Source organism: Hetaerina americana, unplaced genomic scaffold (genome assembly GCF_022747635.1).
Source record: "Hetaerina americana unplaced genomic scaffold, ioHetAmer1.1.p SCAF_6, whole genome shotgun sequence".
Lineage (NCBI taxonomy): Eukaryota > Metazoa > Arthropoda > Insecta > Odonata > Calopterygidae > Hetaerina > Hetaerina americana.
In genome coordinates this window covers 20,591,185-20,612,899 of record NW_027287205.1, presented here as the reverse complement: position 1 = coordinate 20,612,899, position 21,715 = coordinate 20,591,185, and the positions used below count along the sequence as shown (strand labels likewise).

At 36.8% G+C, this 21,715-nt stretch overlaps 1 protein-coding gene and 1 non-coding gene across 5 annotated transcripts; both read left to right on the top strand.

Moving 5' to 3' along the window:
• Nucleotides 1-211: 211 nt before the first annotated feature.
• On the top strand, nt 212-11,728 carry MBD-like (methyl-CpG-binding domain protein 2). 4 transcript variants are annotated; one of them, XM_071593597.1, is made up of 5 exons: nt 212-509; nt 1,371-1,523; nt 6,489-6,633; nt 7,973-8,218; nt 10,611-11,727. In XM_071593597.1, the coding sequence occupies exons 1-5, from the start codon at nt 394-396 to the stop codon at nt 10,707-10,709; spliced, it is 759 nt and encodes a 252-aa protein (XP_071449698.1). In that variant the 5' UTR covers nt 212-393; the 3' UTR covers nt 10,710-11,727. The 4 variants fall into 4 exon arrangements, with proteins under 4 accessions (XP_071449698.1, XP_071449699.1, XP_071449701.1 ...); XM_071593598.1 differs by having other exon boundaries at nt 6,492-6,633; nt 10,611-11,726; XM_071593600.1 differs by lacking the exon at nt 1,371-1,523 and having other exon boundaries at nt 6,492-6,633; nt 10,611-11,728.
• Nucleotides 11,729-16,848: 5,120 nt separating this feature from the next.
• Nucleotides 16,849-17,012, top strand: LOC139695541 (U1 spliceosomal RNA). The gene has a single exon (XR_011702328.1). It is a non-coding gene; the product is annotated as a U1 spliceosomal RNA (small nuclear RNA).
• The last annotated feature ends 4,703 nt before the right edge of the window (nt 17,013-21,715 follow it).

Genomic DNA, 21,715 nt, shown 5'->3' with positions numbered 1-21,715 from the left:
GAGGAACAAAATATTTCGCAACGTCACTCAAAATATAAATGCTCAAAATATTTCTCTTAGCAATATTCAAGGCACTACTCTTTTAGATAAAGTATATTTTCATCTGAGGCATTTCAAACAAGGCGGAGGCAACCTTTTTTCGATATCGACCTCTTTCGATAACTATTTTTCGATTGTTTCAACAGCCGGTATCGATATGCCGTCGCGTCCTCATGGAAGAGCTGGACCGTCCATGGCGTCTTGTATACAAATTGCCCAAAGTGGACACCTTTCGTTAGGGACAAGACTATTTAAGAACTGTAATAAGAAACGCTGTTAATTCCCTAATATTGTGCAGCGTTTTCCGGCCGATGAAACTAATTTAAAGTATAGTATGTTATTAAATGTTTGAAGATGTCCGTGGAGAGGAAGAAGTACGAGTGCTCAGCTCTACCCAAGGGCTGGCAGAGAGAAGAAGTCATTAGAAAGTCGGGTCTCTCAGCTGGAAAAATTGATGTATATTACTACAGGTAAATATTTACGTATGTAAATATTTCTTTAATGTTTGGAGTAGTGGAGCAATCGGATTGGTACTTGCCTTGTTAGAGTCGTTGCGAAATAACTTTTATGATATTGATTATTAATTAAAGTGTCATGATTTTGCCAGTTTAGCGTTTAGAGAAGCAGTGTGCGCTTGAATGCGGATAGCCCCAAAATATATCTAAGAAAGAACAGTATATTATGATGAAAATGTTTGAAGTGTGCATAGTTAAATTTTACTATTTTGTTTGGCGTGAAGAGTTTCTTAATTTTCTTTTATGTTTCTCACGATGTTGTTAACACGCCGATCAGCTGGTTGTATCGTGCCAGTTATTAGGTTACCATTTGCTGGCCAGTGTTTACTACCACCCACAGAACCGGCAATCAGATTTATTTGCCTCCCAATAATTACCGTTTAGTTTCATGTTTCAACTCATTCATATATTAATTTATTTTCTGGAGTTATCCAAGACTAATCACTAATTTATAAAATTATGTGGAAGAGTTTCGGTTAAATATTGCTAATTATTGCATGGCATTTTGTTTTATTTGGAGAGTATGGTGAACTTCTGCCAAAGTTCCAGAACATGTGACATCTACGAAACGCCATTACTTTGAATTTGGAAGGAAGCAAATTTTGTGTTGCTAGGGTATCAACGGTATTTCCGGATCTTTGGCAAAATTCTACCGAAACAAACCAATTGCAACATTCTGTATTTTTATTTTATTGGTTTTTATCATTTGGTATTATTGTTATTAACTAAAATCATGCATGTCTAGCAAAATGGATGGGTGTGACTGGTTAGAATCCCGCTGGGCATTTAAGTAGACATTTGTTTTTATTGTTGCAGTCCTAGCGGGAAGAAGTTTCGGAGCAAGCCCCAGCTGGCTCGCTACTTGGGAGATGTCCTCGATCTCTCTACATTTGATTTCAGAACAGGCAAAATAAATTCCCTTCTATTGCGAAAGAACAAGAAGCAGAAAGGGACTCAGTACGACTACAGGTATATCTTCGCTTGCTCCCATAAGCGAGTTACCCTTTCACCAAATGCACATGTTGATATTATTTCCTAGGCATTCCCCTCAGCAATAGTCACACAATCTCATTTTTACTCCTGCTTTTTCTCAATTTTATGACTTTTGATGTTGTATGACGTATTTGTTCTTGGAAGCTTGCTTTTAATGGCATTATTTTTTATTAAATAAAAAGTAGTGCCTTTTGGGTATTCATTTTAATGAACTAATGGCAATGCATGTGCTTGAAACTTGCTGAAGCGGAGCATTTTATGTTACATATATGTAGGAACACTAATTAAGTTTTAAGCATGAATGAGTTTCATTAGGTTGATGATTTGTTATGTGTGTAAGAATAGAGTTTTCAGTTCTGATGTGTTTTTGATTATCATTTCTTCAGCTCGGTTTCTCAAGTTGTTAAAAATAGTTTGGTATCCAAAATTTTTTAAATTATCTGAAATTTCATTGATTATCTCATCTGCTGTATATATATATATATATATATATATATATATATATATATATATATATATATATATATATATATATATATCCTTGAAAATGCATGATTGTAGTATAATAAGTGAGGTAAGTACTGAATTCGTGGTTTTATTGCTGATTAATATTAGAAGTTTGGCATTTATGTCATTATATTTCACATTACTGTGTAAGATATAGTGGTGAAAAGCATACTACAGAGTTGTATGTGCTTTGAATTGTCGTAAATGTTGGAAGGAGCTCCTGGGAAAGCCAACACATTTCAATAATTTTTCTTGATATAATAAATGGTGTCATTGTTGGTCTTTTCTAATAATTTAAGCCTGATAATACATGATAACATGCATTTGGGCATACCTTCTGAGAATGTGCATGTTTGGATCCATGATCTGTCTTTTATAGTATAATATTTTTTCCCGAGAGGTAGGGTAAACGTATACATTTAAAATTACAATTCTGGCCTCACATAGATTAGGGAAGATGAGGTTTTAAGGAGGTTGAGCCTGAACCAATTTGCCTGAATAAATACAGATTCAATTCTAGGTGACGCAGAACTGATAGTAAATTACCCACTTTTTTGCCTTGTTTAACGGCTATGTTTATGATTCAACAGCATTAAAAGCAGGTATTGAGTTGAGATTCTATTAAACTACGGGGAATTTATTTTTTTGAAATTAGTTGTATGTGCCAGAGTCATGATTTCAACTATTTACCAGAATATCTCCAATTTTATTATGCTCTAACCTTATTAGGAATACTGTTCATAGACATCTACTAATTCCATTTTATTGAGGTGATAAGAGTGATGATAAATGTTTATGACCCCTTGGATTTACAAGCTGTATGTGTCAGGGCAAAATTCTCATATTATGTCTCTCTGTATAACAATTTGGATTTTCATTCTCGGTAAATGTAGGTGAAATTTTAAGTTCTGCCGCAGTCACTTGCCATCTGAATGTTTGTAATTGTATGTAAATGCTCCATCTTTAATAATGACCTGAATAATTTATCTGGAAGATATTAAGTCGTTAAAGTGAATGTTTATAACTGTTGTGTTTAAATATCATATTTACGGCCTTGAGCCTTTCATTTTGAGCACAAAAAAGACTCGAGTACAGTTATGAATAATGAGTTGATTTGTACCACTTTTGAGTATCACACCTTGAAAGACTCCCTAAACTATTATTATTTGGAGATTCCAGTAATGAGAGTGGATATTCCACTCATGACAGAAGTTAATATTCATTGATATTGCCTTTAGGGCCAATAGGTCTCGGATATGCTCAGAATAAATAAAAGTAATGAAAAGTTTCTGGGATTCCATGAAAGCTATACTATCTTAAATTTCTTGACTTCACTGGAGCAGTTATTTGCATATTATATTGCATGTGGCAGAAATAGGATGACAGAACGACAGTAGCAATCTTCAGAGTTTTTTGATCAATTTCTGAAGTTTATTGTCATTTTGTACTTATGAATTTGTGCTTGGTTGAAAAATTGTTTATAGGCGGAGAGAATTGACTTGTGGACTCAATGGGGAAATTTTTGTTAGAACTGTTTTTATAACATTTTAAGTTACCTAAACCAGTGTAGCAGTTATGTTTGTTGTGGATTAACATGCATGGATGGTTGTATACTATGTTTTTGCCCCTAAGCTGCAGTGGAGGCATGCATGCTTTAAATTAGTATACCTTTTCCAAATATTTAGATTCCCTAGTTTATATACTGTGGAACCTTAATGTGCATAATTCATTCCAGAATTTTGGCTTGTAATACAAAACACTTGTCAAGCAAAACATTTTTTCCCATATAAGTTAATGTAAAATAAATTAATGTGTTCAGTGCTGGGGAAAATATATATGTATGAGGTTTATTCAAAGAAAATTATGCATACTTTGCTTAGGATTGTGAATCATCTTTTCTTCTATGGTAAACTGAACCAACCTGGAATGTGAATTTGCTGAAAACAAGTAATTTTCATTCTGCTCTTCGGGTTTTTACACTCCATTGAAGGCTTGTGGAATTTCTGAATGGTTAACAAGCAGTGTTTTAGCCAGTCTTTCACTGACTTGTGGTTGGGCAATGCATTCTACACTGCTGTTATATAGCTCTATAGTTAGTGTGCTTTTGGCATCTTTTTCCTGAAGAGACCTGTTTTATCAAAATTTAAAACCTGCTGCAGCAGGTAACCCTCAGAATCTGCAAGCTTATTGAAAATGCCGATGAAGTTCTCTGCGGCCCTCTAGTCACAGCTTTGCTACTTCGCTGTGTCTTGTAATGCTGTAATTCTTAATGTGGTCAGCAAAAATCACTTCTACCTTCTCACCAATGATATCTTCATAATATAGTGTCAAATTGCAATTACTTTAATGTTCATCTCTATGAGAATAACAATCAACAGCTTTCAAAATCTTTGAAGTTACGTAACCGCTGGGTAGGTATTGATGTCATTCCCTTGGAAGCATCTATCTCCTTAATCTTGTCCTTCGGGATAGTGCAAATTGTTGACATTGAGCGATTATATGTGCATGCTAGATCATCCATGCTTGTCTGTTCAATGAATTTACTTTTCATTTCTATAGCTATTTGTGTTCTTATATGATTGTCTTTTGTAGCTCTTTCTCAAGTTTAAGTTTTCCCAAAAAAATCACAAATTACATGTCTGAGCACAAGTTTGAAAAAATGTATTATCACTTGTGACACTAAGGAGTTTGTTGAATGACTGCAAAAGACCGAAGCAGTGGACAGTGGCTATCAATTTAAGACACACTCTCTCTGTTAAGTGAGGTTCCACTGTATTTGAATCATATTTACTCTTCATTTCACAATTGTTCATGAGGAAATTCAAAATCATGTCGAGTTAAAGCTGCTATCACAAAATTGAAATAATAATTAAATGCCTGTCTATAGTTAAAGGAAAATTACTTTTTATAATTATCCACTTGATTACATCATTTAGCTCCTCGATGCTGTTAATTTGCAGCAAGTGGTATTGAGAGTGTTAAATTTTTGTGGACCATTTAGTGCATTTCACATGAACAATATTGTGGAATAAATGTTGAATCTCGCAATCCATCCAGCTTAGGCAGCTTTTCCGGGCATAATGTTTTTGAATATCTCCTTAAATATTACATTTCTGTGACCGAATATTGGGTATGTTTACAGAAATGCGTCAGGTAATGATCTCAAAGTCAATCATCAGTTTTTAACGCTGCTTAAGGTAGGCTGATAGTGATTTCAGTGCATGACTTCGAGTAATATTTAGCGGGTGGATTTTAAGCTGTTGTGTCTACAATTTGCTCATTTAAAATTCAGTTCAGCTTATATAATATGCTTCAATTCCTGCTTGAGTAAGATAACTTCCACCACTTTTGATTTTTTTCTTCTACTTAATTGTTCTTTTTTTTTGTATCTTGAGTATTATTTTCTTCTCTCTTATAACTTCCTCTAGCTTTTTTTCTCTAAAATTGCTCTTCTGTATAACTCTTATAACTGTATTGATTGTTTCACTCTTCGTCTTTTATTTGAATATGCATGCGCCTAATTCATGGTGAAGTGTGGTATTTAAATTCTTAAGTGAAATGTGATACTTAAAGCGGTGGTAGCTGCAAAATGGAATTTCTCTTTTTATTAATAGACTTCAACACCCTACTACCCCATATTATATTAACTATGTACTTTTATCTGCCTCCTTAAAAATTCTTTCAATCTTTATTTCTTTCTCCTATCACATCTAGCCCTTTGCATTTCTTCCACTCGATCCAATTTATTATCAATATTATTCCTCTGATGGAAAAATAATAAAATTGAATTTTCCACAGGCATTTATTCTGCGCAACATGTTTCACTGAATGTGCGTTATTTGCCTACCCGCACTGATTTTGCAATGCACCCATTCTTGGATTTTAAACTGAAATTGTACTGTATTATGGTGCGCTGCCAGTCAAATTCATCATATAGAATGAATAGTTACAGAAAATATAATTTGATCATTTCACAAATGATATATTTCCATAAATTAGAGCCTTCTACTACTACTTGTACCGTCTTTCCTCAAAGTTTTGCAAACTTCCTTCGCAATGGTCCATAATATATTTAAATGAATTTGTTGGTATTTGAAGCATCGGTCATAGATTCTCTCCTTTTTTTCATGGCTCAAAAGATAAATTATATGGAACCTTTATGTGTCAGGATTTAGAATATTAATGGAGAACTATCTTAAACATAAAATTAAGCACCTTTATCGGTGCATAGATCATAGATACCACATTTTTGCCTGGGTTCATTCACCTTTTATAAAACATTCTTTATTTCATTCCATGTGTCACATACTGAGGTTAACTCCTATCTGAGTGTATTCCCTTAGTTATAACATGCTAGATATTTTATTTTAAAGTCCATATGATGAGAAAACTGGTAGTGGGCTCTCTTTATCCACCAAATACCACTTTTTGCAGCAGAGGAGTGCGGAATGATGCATCACTGGTGCCTCCAATCCGCCAGACGGCTTCAATATTCAAGCAACCTGTAACAGTGTACAAAATGCAGGATGGGAAGGTGAAGTCAGACTTCAAGCATGGGCCACAGGAGAAACCCAAGCAGGTAATGCACTTACTAATGAAGAATATTTATCAAGGATCTTACGGAATACACTAATGTACTGCTCACTACTGTCACAATTGAAGCCTATGGCAGCAACAGTGTACAGTTTTCCAACATTATTATCTTGTACATTGGATCACAACTTTGCGAAATTAAATCTTAATACTATGGAAAGCAGTAGTTGATAGTATTGATCAAATCTGTTCTCCGGACTGAAATGATATCCTGCTTGTGAGGGTTAATCAAGTATGACTTGAGTTAATTCAATGTGCAATAGTTCAAAGTTAACTGAGGAACACCTTATGAACCAGTGTTGTGCAAATGGCTGCTCAGTTCTAGCATTTGGTAAGTATGAGAAAGAATGGCCATCAAGATCCATGTGAGGGAACCTTCATATAATGAATGCATATGATTCCAAGATTTTTTAGAAAAAAAGTGCACAAGTTAACTAGTAATTTGACTACATGAATACATTCATGTTAAAAGAATGCACTTGCATTATTTTTTGCGCTTCAATTTTGGTTTGGTTACTATTATGTGATATGTGTACAATGATATTATGATATATCTTGGTTAGTCTTTCAAACTACCTTAATTTTATAATTTTTTTCAATCTTTTATTGGATTACCGCAGTCATACTAAAACATTATTCTTGGGGACAATTACATTATATTACCAGACACCTTTGCAGTATGCTCTGTGTGATTTCATTGTCATACTTATAGAACTAAATACAGAAATCTACAGTGATTTTAATGAGATCCAAGGGCATATGTTCATGTATGCGTAATTTAAAATCTTCTGATAAGTTTGATTTCCATTTTGACAACTTTAGTTTGTCATTTGCAAATTTTTCTAATCTGTGTATACTGTAATTTCAGTCACATTTAGTGCATATGAATTGTGTTTTTTATGTCATTGTAAAATAAATGAACTAAGGAAAAGAAGAATAGCCAGCATTTGATGCTAACTCTTTAATTGGCATCTGATTTAATTTAGGTGACGGGTAAAGTGATGACATTTTTCTAAGAGAAATCATTAATAGGACCTTAAATCATTAAGGTCCTATTTGGTGCATTTTCCGTTATTATGGCTGGTTTTTTTAAAAACATTTTGGGTAATACGCTAAAATAGAAGTAATTGTCAAGCTGAGGTTTATTGGGGCTGACGTGAGCACAAAAGCACATTTTGGTTACATTTCTAAAAAAAGGGGAAGCATGCAATGTCAATTGCTACTCGCATGTTATTTGAAAATTGAATTTAATCTTTGGCTTTCATGATCAAATATCTTGCCGTATTGTAGTCTTAATCCTGATTTTTAAATGTCTTGTTCCTTAGCTTTTCTGGGAAAAGCGATTGGAGGGTTTGAGAGCATGTGATGTTGGTGGAACTGAGTTGGATGCCATGGAACTCCCTCGTGGTTTGCGTGCTGTTGGACCACACGTGAGGGAAGAGACTCTGCTGCAGTCAGTGGCAACCGCCTTGCATGTCTCAGCTCAGCCAGTCACGGGGCAGACTGGATCTCGCTCTGCTTTGGACAAGAATCCTGGAGTCTTCCTCAATCCAGATCAACCTCTTGTTCAGGTGATGGATTGCTTATCTACAGTAAAATATGTAACTTATTTAAGAAACTGAAATTTATATAAAATCGTGCAGCTCTTTCATGCAATTTCAAAATAATTTTTTCCATGGTTTAGTTCATCTCTAAAGGTTTTTGTTTCTTCCTTATAATGCTTAAATCAATTCTGTTTTTCATTATTAACTGATATAATGGTGCATTTGGATCAGTGTTTTAATGATCTGCAGTGGACTATGCCAATAACACATCAATATGAACTTAATTAAATGTTTTTGTGTCTGGTGGGAGTGATTTTTCTGAAAAGACCTGTTGGAAAAGAGTCTAACCTTAAATTTTCCTCTGCAAAATACTGATGATAGGGTAGTGCTACTTCCACACTGGGGAGTGATACTTTGGTGCGCATGCTTGATCTTCACCAGAAATGTCTACTGCTCATTTTGTGAGGTGCCATACCATATGTTCTTTAGATTTTCAGTTTGCATGAGATGGCAGAGCATGTAGGCCAGGTATTCTTCCTCAAGCGTCATCAGAAGCTTGGTAATCCTTAAGCTAAAACCATTTCTAAGATTCCAAAGGTGTTTGGCGTGGATACCATGTGGGAAACTCAAATAAAGGGGTGTTTGAAATGATTCAAGCATAGGCTCACATCTGAGATTTTGTGATCTGCATTCTGGGAGAACCCAAAAGGCTTGGAATGTAGCTGTCGTCGAGGAAGAGTGAAATTTGATAATGGAAGAGTGACAGTAGGGAAATGTTGATGGTTGGGTTTACCAAAGATTCCAGACATTTAATTTTAATGAACTCGGATATGTGCCGAGTTAATATTTAGCAAGCGTATATATATATATAACATGTATATGTTAAGCAACTGCATTACTAGGGTAATCCCAGAAGTAATGCTGATGCCAGGTTTCTCTCCACCCTTTATCCTTTCCTGTCCATCCCTAATGGCGCAAATGACCTCAGCTGTTGATCCCCTCCCCTAAATATTACTACTACTCAGAGGTACCTGACCCAACAAAGAAAACACAAATTTTGTAAAAAATTATTTATTTTTCAACATAAATCTTCTTTCAGCTGTGCACACTTTTCCAAGCAATGTTCAATAAGTTGAACTTATTGAACATTGCTTGGTAAATAGCGATTGCTCCTCAAAATAGCGATTAGTTGCCGACATCACTTCCTCATGGTTGGAAAATCTTTGATCACCGAGCCATTTATTCGAGTTTGCAAACAGAAAATAATCTGAGGGGGCTAAATCTGGCAAAAAGGGTGCTTGAAGTAGCTATTCAAACTTTAATTCATGAATTATTGCCTCTGCAATAACGGATTTGTGAGCTGGTGCATTGTCTTGATGAAATAACACTTTCTTCTCAGCCAAATGTGGCCGCTTTTGCTTGATTTCTTCGCTCAAACGTTGCAATAAGTTCCCGTAATATTTACCGTTGATAGTTTTTCCTTTTTCAAGATAGTCAATTCCACGCACATCCCAAAAAACCGATGCCATGGCCTTGCCTGCAGATGAAATGGTCTTCACCTTCTTAGGAGGCGGTTCTCATGCACGGTTATGAAACGATGCAAAAATTCTGCTTTGTTGCTGTGAAATTTCAATAAACACTCAATTGAAACATCTTCACGGTGCTGATTTTGCACAAGTGTGTGTAAACGCGGCACCCATCTTGCACACAGCTTTCTCATGTCCAAATTTTCAGTTAATATGCAAAGTATCGCACTTTTTGAAATGCCTACTATATCTTCTAGCTTGCGCGCTTAGAGTCGATGATTATCCAGAATCACTTTGTGGATTTTCTTCATGTTTCTGGAGTCGTCACCTCATTTGGTCGACCGATGCAATGCTCGTATTGACAGCTCGTATGGCCTTGTTTAAACTCTGCTACCCATTATTTTACTGTGGCAAATGAAGGAGCGGACTCATCCTAAGTAGAATCCAGTTCAGCTTTGATATTGGTTGGGCTGAGGCCTTTCAAATGAAAGTATTGTGTCAGATACTGATGACCAATTCACTCTATTTCCACAAATTCACCGAAAACTTTCAATATTGATGGCTGCCAAACAAATACTAAACAATGTGGCATTTTCAAACTTAAAACATATGCTCTATAGAGTGCATACCTTCTAAAATAGTGATATTTTCCCAACAACTACCGCCACATCTAGGTATGGCTGGGTATTAATGGGCCCCCCATGTACTCCAATCTATGTAACAAATTACTGGCAAGGAATTTCTTTGGCTGCTGAGCGAGTATGGTACTAAATTAAAGGAAGGCAAGGAATTTCTTTTTTTTTCATGACGATTTTGTTGGATTAAAAAATTACTGTGGCATGTATGCATTTCAAATGCAAACTGGAAGTAATTGTGCCACCTTGTGTTCTCAGGCTGTGACAGTGGCTGATGATGACATCAAGCGACAGGAGGAGAGGGTGTGCGCTGCAAGGAAGAAACTTGAGGAAGCCCTGAAAGCACTTGTCGCCTAAGATTGTGTTGTGTGCTCATGTGTGATATTGTCACTTCAAAGAAATACACTCTACCTTTTTTGTCCATGGAAGTGCTGCAGTGCTGTGTGAAATATGAAACTTCAATTTTTTTATCTGCTAAGGAGACTGTGTGGTGTATATTCCAGATGTGATACAAATTAAGTTGACTTTGGTAATTTATCTTTGAAGAGAACTTGTGGTTGATTCCAATTTATGTTTTGTAGAAGCATTTACTGCATGTCATAGTGGTATTTATTTGAGGTATTACATCTTTATTTATGACTTGTAAAACCTGTGAACTTTTTTATTATTATAGAATTTTATGCACTGTAATAATGGTGTAATTATTTAGTTTGCCTTTTTCTCTGTTTGAATTGTAGGTTTCCTATTGTCTTTCATGTTACAGACCTAGTTTTCTTAAGGTTATCCATAATTAAGTTTCAAAATTGTGTATGCCTCTTCTCAGAAGTTCTTATGTGGTTGATATTTATCAAAGGTGTACAAAATTTTGTTCCGTTTAAATCTACCATTGAAACTATCTTGCCTAAGGTACAGGCCAGATTTTTTTATGGTAAACCGTCTCATGATCAACTTACCTTTGACCGCCGTAAAGCTAATGCTGAACAAATTGTATGTAACAGCCCAATGTTTTTCTCCAAGACAACCAATGCTGTCTAATTCAAAGGTAAAATTACATCCTGAAGTCCCGCCGAGTTTGAAACATCTTAATCTGTGACATGTATTTGCTTCTTCAGTAACTTTTACTCTCTCCTCAATATTCAATCGTCTGTTATCCTCCATATTATAAGAACCATAACTGAATGTGAGGAAATGTATGGCTTGGTTTTAAATTATATAATTCCCTCTTGTGATACTACAGTCTGTAATTCCTAATATGCTTAGAACTTAAAGAGTCATTACTTCGGTAATAGATTAGTTCTGTTTCTTGACAATTTATGGTCAGTGGTCAGTGTTCTCTCGCTCTCTGGTCAGTGTTCGGTGTATTATATCATGGAAAACATGGAAGTATTTATATTGGGCAGCACATGCCCAGATTGAAGAATACTTGCAGAAAAGCACAGTGCTGATCTTATCCCAATAGTGTCAATCAATCTTATCAATGGTGACAAAATTATTATCATTATTAGGTAGCCTACTTTTTATGGTAAGTTGTGGATGGATGCAGAGTGGACACACCTTAGCATTTTCCAACAAGTTCAGCCTGTCACCCCATGCTACAATAAACCCTTCTTCAGCCCCACGTACGTTATATCTCCCTTCATTCTATCCTACATGCCAAACCATTTCTTAACCCTAAACAGCCCAATGTCCTGCTTCCTATTAGCCTTCAGCATTCCATCGACAATCAAAATGGAGCTTTTATTGAAGAACTTCTGGGTACTCACTATTGACTTCTCCCTCTTGATTGTTAATACACCATTGTACATATTTGTTCAGTGTTTGGAATCAAGAGAACCAAGTCTATCCACCTCACTCTTATGTTGGCGCACTCGAGATTTGTTGATGACACTCTGCCTCTATGGAAAGGTGAATTGATAGCCCAATATAATTTTCTATTTTTTATTAATTGAGATACATGTATTTCTCAGGGTTCACAGTTGAAAAAATCTCAGAGTACAGTCTATATCTGAGAGTACTTGTAAATATGGGGTAATTGTGATTAGATGAAGTTCATACTGGTGATAGAATGGTTAAGAATGATCAAATCTCTTGCTTGCAGCTCGTAATTGACAAAAGTCATGTGCTGATTATGAATGCAATGGAATAATGTTAATAGCAACTCTAGTAGGTGATTGACAATCTGTGAAGTTCTTAATAGCACTTCAATCATGTTAGATTGGGTGCTTTCCTGGTGTATTGTGTTTATAAATTCTTCTCGGAGATCCCACAGGGTGAACCTCTGTTCTATCCAATGACTGAGTTGAACTTCCAAATGTCAGTCTTAATGGAAGACCCTAGAGAAATTTCTGTGCTGCAATCGCGTTTGTAAATATGGATTGTTATTGCTTTGAAGAGATGATATTGTAGAAAATGAAGTCATAGTTGCCTATGTGGCAGTATTAAGAGATTAATTCTTAAATATTCAATTGTTCCTGGCTCAACCTTGTAGAAATTCATTTTAATGAAATTAAGAATACAAAGTAACTTTCCACTGTCCTAAATTAGCGTACAACCGGTTTCAACGCTCAAGCGTACCTGATGATGACGTTTGAGCGTTGAAACCGGTTGTACGCTAATAAAGGATAGTGGAAAGTTATTTTGTATTCTTAATTTCATTAGATTAATTCTTCTCTACATATATTTTTGGTTTCATTGTCTTTAGAAGATAAGATCTTTATTAGGCAAACAGGCAGTCGATTGGTAATAAATGTAAGCAAGACATTTAGTTTATGCCGAAGTAAATTAAATGGTAGATCCCCAAGTCATTGGTATGAGGTTGCTAATTATTAAAATAGAATATAAAAGGCTATGTTGATACTAAGAAAATATAGCTATTCAGGTGGATATCATCATTCCTTGTTGTGGTGTTTTGCTTATGACATGTAAATATTTCTTCACAAATATTACATGGGTGCATATTTATGGATGGGGGTGTTTAAAAATTCAGAACCTGAAAAATAAATTTCCTAGGAGGAGCTCAAATAGAAACACCAGCTATTTATGTTAGTCTCTGAGCAGAGAACACCTTTGAGGGTGCCATTAGATGCATTTCCCCAGAAATACGGTGGCGTGGAACAAAAAGTGTTGTATCTTTGCATGATTAATTATTATAAGAACTTCTGTGGACACAATAGTGAATAGCTTTTTGATTGTCATTGATGATTAACAGCATTTGACTTTTCTACACAATCAAGCTTTTCATATCAGAAGATATTAAAATTCGTTGCTACTAGCGCAGTGATAGAAGCTTCAACCGGCACAGTCAAAGAGGTTAAGTTGGTATCATTTTTGGGTTTAATACCCCTACAATACAATCATAGGTATAATATATAAGAATATATTCCAAGTGCACTGTGTCGGCAGTGTTAGATTTCAACTGGGAACTAGACAAGATCCTAGCTTATGAAGTGATGGGGAAAAATGTACTAATCAGTAAAATATTTAAATTATGGTTGTCCTATTTCAAGTTCAAGGGTACATGATTTATGACATAGTGACTTGTTACACATACGTAAAGTCTGAGGTCAAGCATATAAAAAATTGGGATTCATTAGACGCATTGTCGGCAAAAGTGACTCGAAGGTCAAGTAACGTTGGTACCACGCTCTTCTAAGGCCTCATTTAGAATATGCATGTAGCGCGTGGGATCCGAGTGAAAAAGGTCTCATTCAGAACATTGAGAAGGTTCAACGCCGGGCAGCCCATTTTGTAAAAAATTCTTACGATAAAACGCAAAGTGTCACCGAAATTCTCATGGATTGGGGTGGGAATCATTGGAAGAGAGACGATTCAATGCAAGATAGAAATTATTAAATAAATTCAGATCCGCATGTTTCAGCACCGAGGTCTCGCAAATTATTCGTACTCCTACATACATTGGTCGCTTCGACCATGCATATAAAATTCGGGAAATAGATGCCAGAACTAGCCGCCTCAAGGACTCCTTCTTCCCACAAACAATACGGGATAGCAACTGCAGGGTTGTATATAGCAAAAATTCCACTTGCCACCCTCAGCGTTTAAAAAATAATTAGTTCTATTTAAATGCATGCTCTTCCATTATCAGTAAAATATTTAAATTATGGTTGTCGTATTTCAAGTTCAAGGGTACATGATTTATGACTTGTTACTGTTCATTCTGCAGTTTGTTGGTAGTCACATATGGCAGACTCTAGTCATTTCTTTTTATTAAGGGAAGTTTTATTTATATTTTTAACCTTTGTAAGGAATATATATGTTTATATTCTTCATTTCTACTGCCATCACCGCTGAACAAACTGTTTATCAGATTAATGCTTAAAATCAGAATTAAGCAATATTTTTGGGCGAGGATAAACCATTGTGGTCTCACCTCCCAGCACCCTCCTTTAAACAACTTGCTTTTTTTTATCAATAGGTTAAGTGAGCGAGGTTGTAAAAAATCCTAAAAAGAGACCATGGTTCCTCATTACAGAAGGTCTCAAGAAGAAGAAAATGTATAAGGATTAAGTTAGCTATGGTAAGTTAATACCTAACAACCATTAAACAGTTTGAAAAATAATACCAAAAAATACATAGGAAGTAATCCATAGCATTCCTATACACCCCACGGAAACCGGGTAAACTCAATCTGTAAAAATGTCTGGTAAAGACCATAACTAGCAAAAATGTTGTGATGCTAACATAGCAAGACTCATATTAGAGATAACAGGCATAAAATATGAGGGGGGGGGGAGCATGGCCAAGGCAAACAAACTTGGCATTTTTTATGAAGTGTGGTATGAAAAAATTTATGAACTTCAGAACTGTTATCCCCTTAAATTCAGCATTTTAAATTTTTGAGTGCTTGTTTTGCTTCCTCAACACTAATTTATTTTTTTCTTATTGCATCAACACTTAACTGAACTTAGCCCACGGAGAGCTAGTCCACGACTATCCACCGGCCGTTGGAGCTCTGGATTCTTCAGCCATACCAACGTACATATTTTCAACGAAGTACCTAAGTAAATCCCCTAAACGATTGCAGTAATCCGACTACAACGGACATATTATACTCAGCGATACTCCCTGTACTCACTTGCAATTGTAAGACTGGTATGAATAATGTAGTATACGATAGGCCCTAGAAACACAACTACACTGAAGTTAGCCCAAGCGGGACGTCGTCAGTTAAAGAAAAAACTAAAGAGGTCGTAACGAAAACGTTTTCGACAATATCTGCTCAAATAGAAAAGTACTTTTCTTGAAAATCACCAAAAACACTCGGCAATCCCTGCTCTATCACGATGTAGGCATAAAACCCACATTCATAGCCTAATTTAGCATTTAGGGCCCAGTGCAGTCGCCCTTTCACACCAAAAACAAGAAATTACTTAACAATATCTCCTAAACTAGAACATTTTTTTCCTAAATTTTGGCACAAACACTATCGCCTCTTTCCTCTTTATACAGTCTTTCGCTTACCCCATGCTCATGACCTAGTTTAGGACCCAGGGCCCACTATTGTCACCAGCGTCGTCCTTTCACACGAAAAATAAAAAAAGTAATTCACAATAGCTCCTAAACCAGAACATTTTTTTCTCTAAATTTTACAATACACACTAGGCACCACATACACTTTCGGCAGTCTTTCGCTTCCCCCATGCTCCATGCCTAGTTTAGTAACCAGGGCCCACCAAAAGTGACTACTACACGACACTGGACTTGGCCCATAAGGATAGGTTTTTTCAAGTTTTTTTCTTTTATGTATTCAATATTATCTGTAATACGATCGTTTTTTTCTTCCTCAGTTTCACATAGCAGACCAATATTTTAATTGAAAACGCACCATTTCAGCAATCTGTTTCTTAATTTATTTACTTACATGTTTTTTTCATTTTTGCACCATTTTCCGGTCACGGATTCCTCATTTTCACAGTACCCCCTCATTCTTCATTTCTCTCCATTTTCTTTCTCTGATGTCTTGAGCTGCGAAGATGGGATTTGATGAAAAGTTTTTATAAGGTATGTATCGATAACTTTCGTTTATATTATTACTAGTATTCATTAATACTATTACATTAATTAATGGTCATTCATGGTATTTCACTTCTACATTAATTCATGTAGATGAATGCCTGCTTGTTTACGTTAATCAGGAGTTATTAATGCATTATCTTTAATAAGGAATAATAAAGAAAAGGGCGAGGAGAAGTGTTTCGTAAATTGAGAAATAAGGTCGAGATAGTCATTCAAAACGTTGCAATTTTTCTGCGTAAACCAAGCAAAATGTGACCAGACGTTTTTATAATGAATACTTTATTCATAAATGTGCATGATTTATGTAACGGTTACACGTTTTCTATGTATAAAATAATTATTTGGAAGTAATAAATGTATTTATTTCAATCCTTATTTTGTAAATTAGGAGCGTATTTTAGCAACCGCTGTCAGTTTGTTCGCTTTGTTGGGGTTGCATCGGATTCCCCCTCTCATTATCATACTTACCTGGCGCAGGGGTTCAACCATGATCTGCAAGGTGGTTCCCTCAGGGTGAGGCTTGTCCATTGCACTCCGGGCGAGCTGACCCTTGCGATTGCCCCAAATGTGGGTAACTCGGGCGTAAAATTTTTGGTAGTAGGGACTGCGTTCGCGCCGTCCCTTAATCTATGGTCATTATTTGTATATAGGATGCAATGGTCCTCAGGTGGGTTGCGAAAACGTGGTCTCATCACGATAGCCATTATATCAATTACGAAATACGGGGTACGCCATTAATGCGGCTTGAAAGTATAGGGAACTGAAACGGCGCGGAGGGTTAAGTATAAGCTGTATGGGTGTTTTACTTTCCTTATGTGAATGTAAACTCGGCCGTCTCACGCATTCATGAGCTGTCCCATTCTTGTTCGCATTTAAATCAATTATATTAATTGTGAAGTGATGAGCAACGTCATGTTATGCGACGAGGAGGAGACTGTGAGGCTCTCAGCAATATTAGGTCTTGGTTTCAAGAATGGGATTTCCAAATAAATTATTAATTTGCAGTAGTGCATATATTAGAATCAATCCACAGTGATATCGGTAATACACGTTAAAACATGTATGTAGCTCCATGCGAAAAATTAGGCGTAATCAAACTTGTCGTGGGGAAATTAGGCTGGGAACCACTTGAAGTGCGGAGAGAACAAGCGAGGCTTAGACTTTTAGAGAGGTTCAGAACAAACGAGTTTAACCATGACACTGAAGGAATTATAATGGCCCCACACTACTTAGGTAGATCAGACCATAAAGATAAACTAAGGGAGATAGATTCCAGGACAGATAGGTACAAATACTCATTCTTTCCCCGAACAATCAGAAATCATAATAGTAAGAAACCGAAGTCACTTTAGAAATATTAAAAACGTTGAATTTACAAGTCGGAACAAAATTAAACACTATAAAGATGTTAGGTATACTTTCAGGTGCATGTGTATGTAAGGTGTAGATTGAGTGTTTGCATGTGTGTGGGGGTAAGTGTTCATGCATGAATTTATGCCAAGTTTTTTTTTTATATATATGATTTTGTGGTTATTGCATGCGGTTTTTTTTCTCTTTCTTTTCTAAATTACGGGTGGTGTCCTAACACCCCCCGCCACACGCCCTTGCGGCGGCTTGCGGGGTATTAAGTAGATGTAGATACCATTGGCTGTGCATATATCTCCCTGACTACCTGAATGTTTTTGTATTTAATAGACCCATCTTCATTACTATTCTCCCGCATGATTTTATCATACGTATCCTGTGATTGAAGATTTATCCATGTAAGTCCCTTCTTTCGCGTGATGAACTTGTTCCAGTGCACGATAAAACAAATCTTTGTGTTCAGGTGTCACCATCGGGAATGTTCTTGTGCGGATGATGACGTCATACCCGCCACCGTACGTCCTCCCGGCGACTAGCGGGGAATTCTTTGCATGCGTACACTTGTGTTTAGATGAAAACGAAGTTTTCATCAAATCGGAAGATTGATGTCATTAATGTATTAAAGGAACAATGTTGGCATGACGACTGCTACAAAATCTTTGTCTATTCCAATTAATTGAAGAATGGCACTGGAATCACTTCCGGGAAAACCGGTACGCGAAGGAAGAATTCGTCCCCGAGTACGCACCAACCTTGAACCCAAAGGCATGCTCCCCGCTGCGACGGGGTTCGCCTCGATAGCGATAGCTATTGTTGATGTCCTCGGCAGTATTTCCCCTTTCACATGATTTTTGACGCAGTGGGACCTCTCCTATTTGGGTTTAACCAGGATTTACCCTTATCCGATGGTCGACTAACACCCTTCGCCTCCCAATTCATTTTCGTCCGTCGTTCAAGCCAATAGGGATTGTTCACCTATGACTCCTCTCCACGAATAAAGAAACACGTTACGTTTTTTGTCTAGGCGCGTTCGTCAACTTTCAAAGAGATGTGAACATTTTCCTTCAGTTACAACAATGATTTCCGTGGTAAGTGACATGCACATTTCATCTTCTCAAGTACTTTATCCAATCGTAAAAATGTGTCCCCGTTATACGAATAACATTTTTTTGTGTCATCAAATTTTTCACTTTCTACATGAAAGGTACTTTCTATGTTGTTTCCTTCGTTTCAGAATGAGAGACCAAAAGTGTTCGGGCGGAGATGTTGGGTGACTCCTTTGTTAGGGTCGCCTCAAACATTGGGTATAGGCGGCAAGATGGTGCGTTGGATTTTATGAGGATTACTCTTTCATACGGTAGTTTTGCTTGTTTCTAATATCATTTACTTCGTGGTTTTATAGTTAATCCTGCCCGTATCGGAATGTGTCTCAGGACAGACAACCGAGTAGTTGAAGAGGAGGACCCAAATTGTTAACGCGATAAACGAAGAAGTCATTGTATTGATTGGTTGCACTGACTTCACTAAGGCATAATGTTCACCCATTTAAACTTGAGAGACGATAACATTAATCAATATGCCCACCATTGCTGACTGATTTCATTACAGGGGACTAAGTTTCACTCATTAAGGGGTAGCTACTGCTCCTTAGTGAGAACTTTATGGAACAGGGAATGCAGAATAACATTGTTAACCGTGATACCAGCACCAAGGTTTTGGCATTATTCCAAATATAGGGCGCTTCTGGAGGCATTAAACAAAGCAATTTTGAATTGACGAAAAAGTAAGTTCCCAAAATGTCCTTTCATATTTCTTTTTCGAGGATCGCGGTAGTCTCCGGACACCAGCAGCTCCACCTAAGCTCAGAGCAGGAGATGCTCCCTCTATAATTAAGGGAAAGAGCGAGCGGTTTCTCATATGCCTCCCGGGGATCTCTTTTTCGCTCGTTTCTTCTCCAAGCTGAAAGAGAAACGCATCTAGCGAGTAACCTCTTCGGGTGATGTGGAATAACTTGCCGATATACTAAAACCGTGATGTATTCTACATCTACTTAATACCCCGCAAGCCGCCGCAAGGGCGTGTGGCGGGGGGTGTTAGGACACCACCCGTAATTTAGAAAAGAAAGAGAAAAAAAACCGCATGCAATAACCACAAAATCATATATATAAAAAAAAAACTTGGCATAAATTCATGCATGAACACTTACACCCCACACACATGCAAACACTCAATCTACACCTTACATACACATGCACCTGAAAGTATACCTAACATCTTTATAGTGTTTAATTTTGTTCCGACTTGTAAATTCAACGTTTTTAATATTTCTAAAGTGACTTCGGTTTCTTACTATTATGATTTCTGATTGTTCGGGGAAAGAATGAGTATTTGTACCTATCTGTCCTGGAATCTATCTCCCTTAGTTTATCTTTATGGTCTGATCTACCTAAGTAGTGTGGGGCCATTATAATTCCTTCAGTGTCATGGTTAAACTCGTTTGTTCTGAACCTCTCTAAAAGTCTAAGCCTCGCTTGTTCTCTCCGCACTTCAAGTGGTTCCCAGCCAAAATCCCCTAAGAGACCTGTCACACTTGTGTTCTTATCATAACAATTTTTAACGAATCTAGCGGATTTTCTCTGGACTTTATATAATTCTTTTTGCCAAATTTTCTCCCACGGATCCCAAATACTTGCGGCGTATTCCAAATGAGGTCTAACTAGAGCAAAATAACACCTCTCTTTAACTTTTTCATTACATTTCCCCACCACCCGTTTTATGAAGCCAAGTTTCTTTAAAGCCGATCCGCATATTATCCCGATATGTGCTCCCCATGAATGGCGTTAATGAATCATCAAAAAGGAATCCTGACGAAGTTGGATTGATTGCCAAAATAGATCGCGTTCATCGCAGAGGAGCTAGATTTGTAAAATGATAAACTTAGTAGCGTATCCAAAATATTAGAGGAACCAGGGTGGGAATCACTCACAGAGCGAAAATTAAATTACAGATTCAATCTCTTGCATAAATTGGAAGGATGTCTCTGTATCAGTGATGTTGAACATTTATTATCACCCCCATCATACTACGGTAGGAGGCATCATGTCAATAAAGTTAGAATGAATAAGCGTAGAATAGATGGATTCAAGATGCTATTTTTTTCACGACCGATAGGGGATCAGAATAACATTGTCGCGCCGCAGTAGGGGTCATATTCGGCTCAAAATTAGTCTGGTGTGTATTCACCCTCTGCCAAACACCCCAGCGGTGGCTTGTAGGGTCCTAAAATAACTGCGCGCTCTTTTCATCTCCCTTCATGCTTTCCAGCATGCTGTCTTCCATCCTCTACAACCCTCATCCAGGAGTTACATTTGTAAAACGTTTTTTTATTGATTATAATCCATCATGGATCACGAAGAGGTAGATCTTGTGAGACACAACTACCTCTTTTTGCCCAACACGTTTCAATGTCTGGCAATAATAACACTCACGTTGCTGTGATGTTTACAAACGAAGTTTATTATAAACTTGAGATCCACATTTGCTGGCGATGCAGTGATATACGAGTGCCAATAGTATAGGGAAATATCCAGTAATGAAGATAGGTAAAAGCCGCCTTTATAAGAGTAGTCCTTTTTATCTCCTTTTCACTGTCATTGCGGAAAATGCAAATGTTGAGTGCTGTGGGGATCCAAATCCCTTTTTCAGTCCTAAATTTTTATCTACTTTTTTGAAGCATTTCTTACCGTTTTTACCTCTTCGGTCGAACATTTTGAAGGGCAGAGATGAACTATCTTCATTTGGACGACGATATAGTAACGCAAGCGTGGAAAGGTGGTTCGGAATCGTGAAAAACACGATTCTGGATTATAATTTACATTTGCCGTGCGGTAGATTTTTGAGGGCAATCAAACCCCATGTCTTCTCTCGGGCAAGGGAATTTTTTTACAAATCCCCCCCGCACA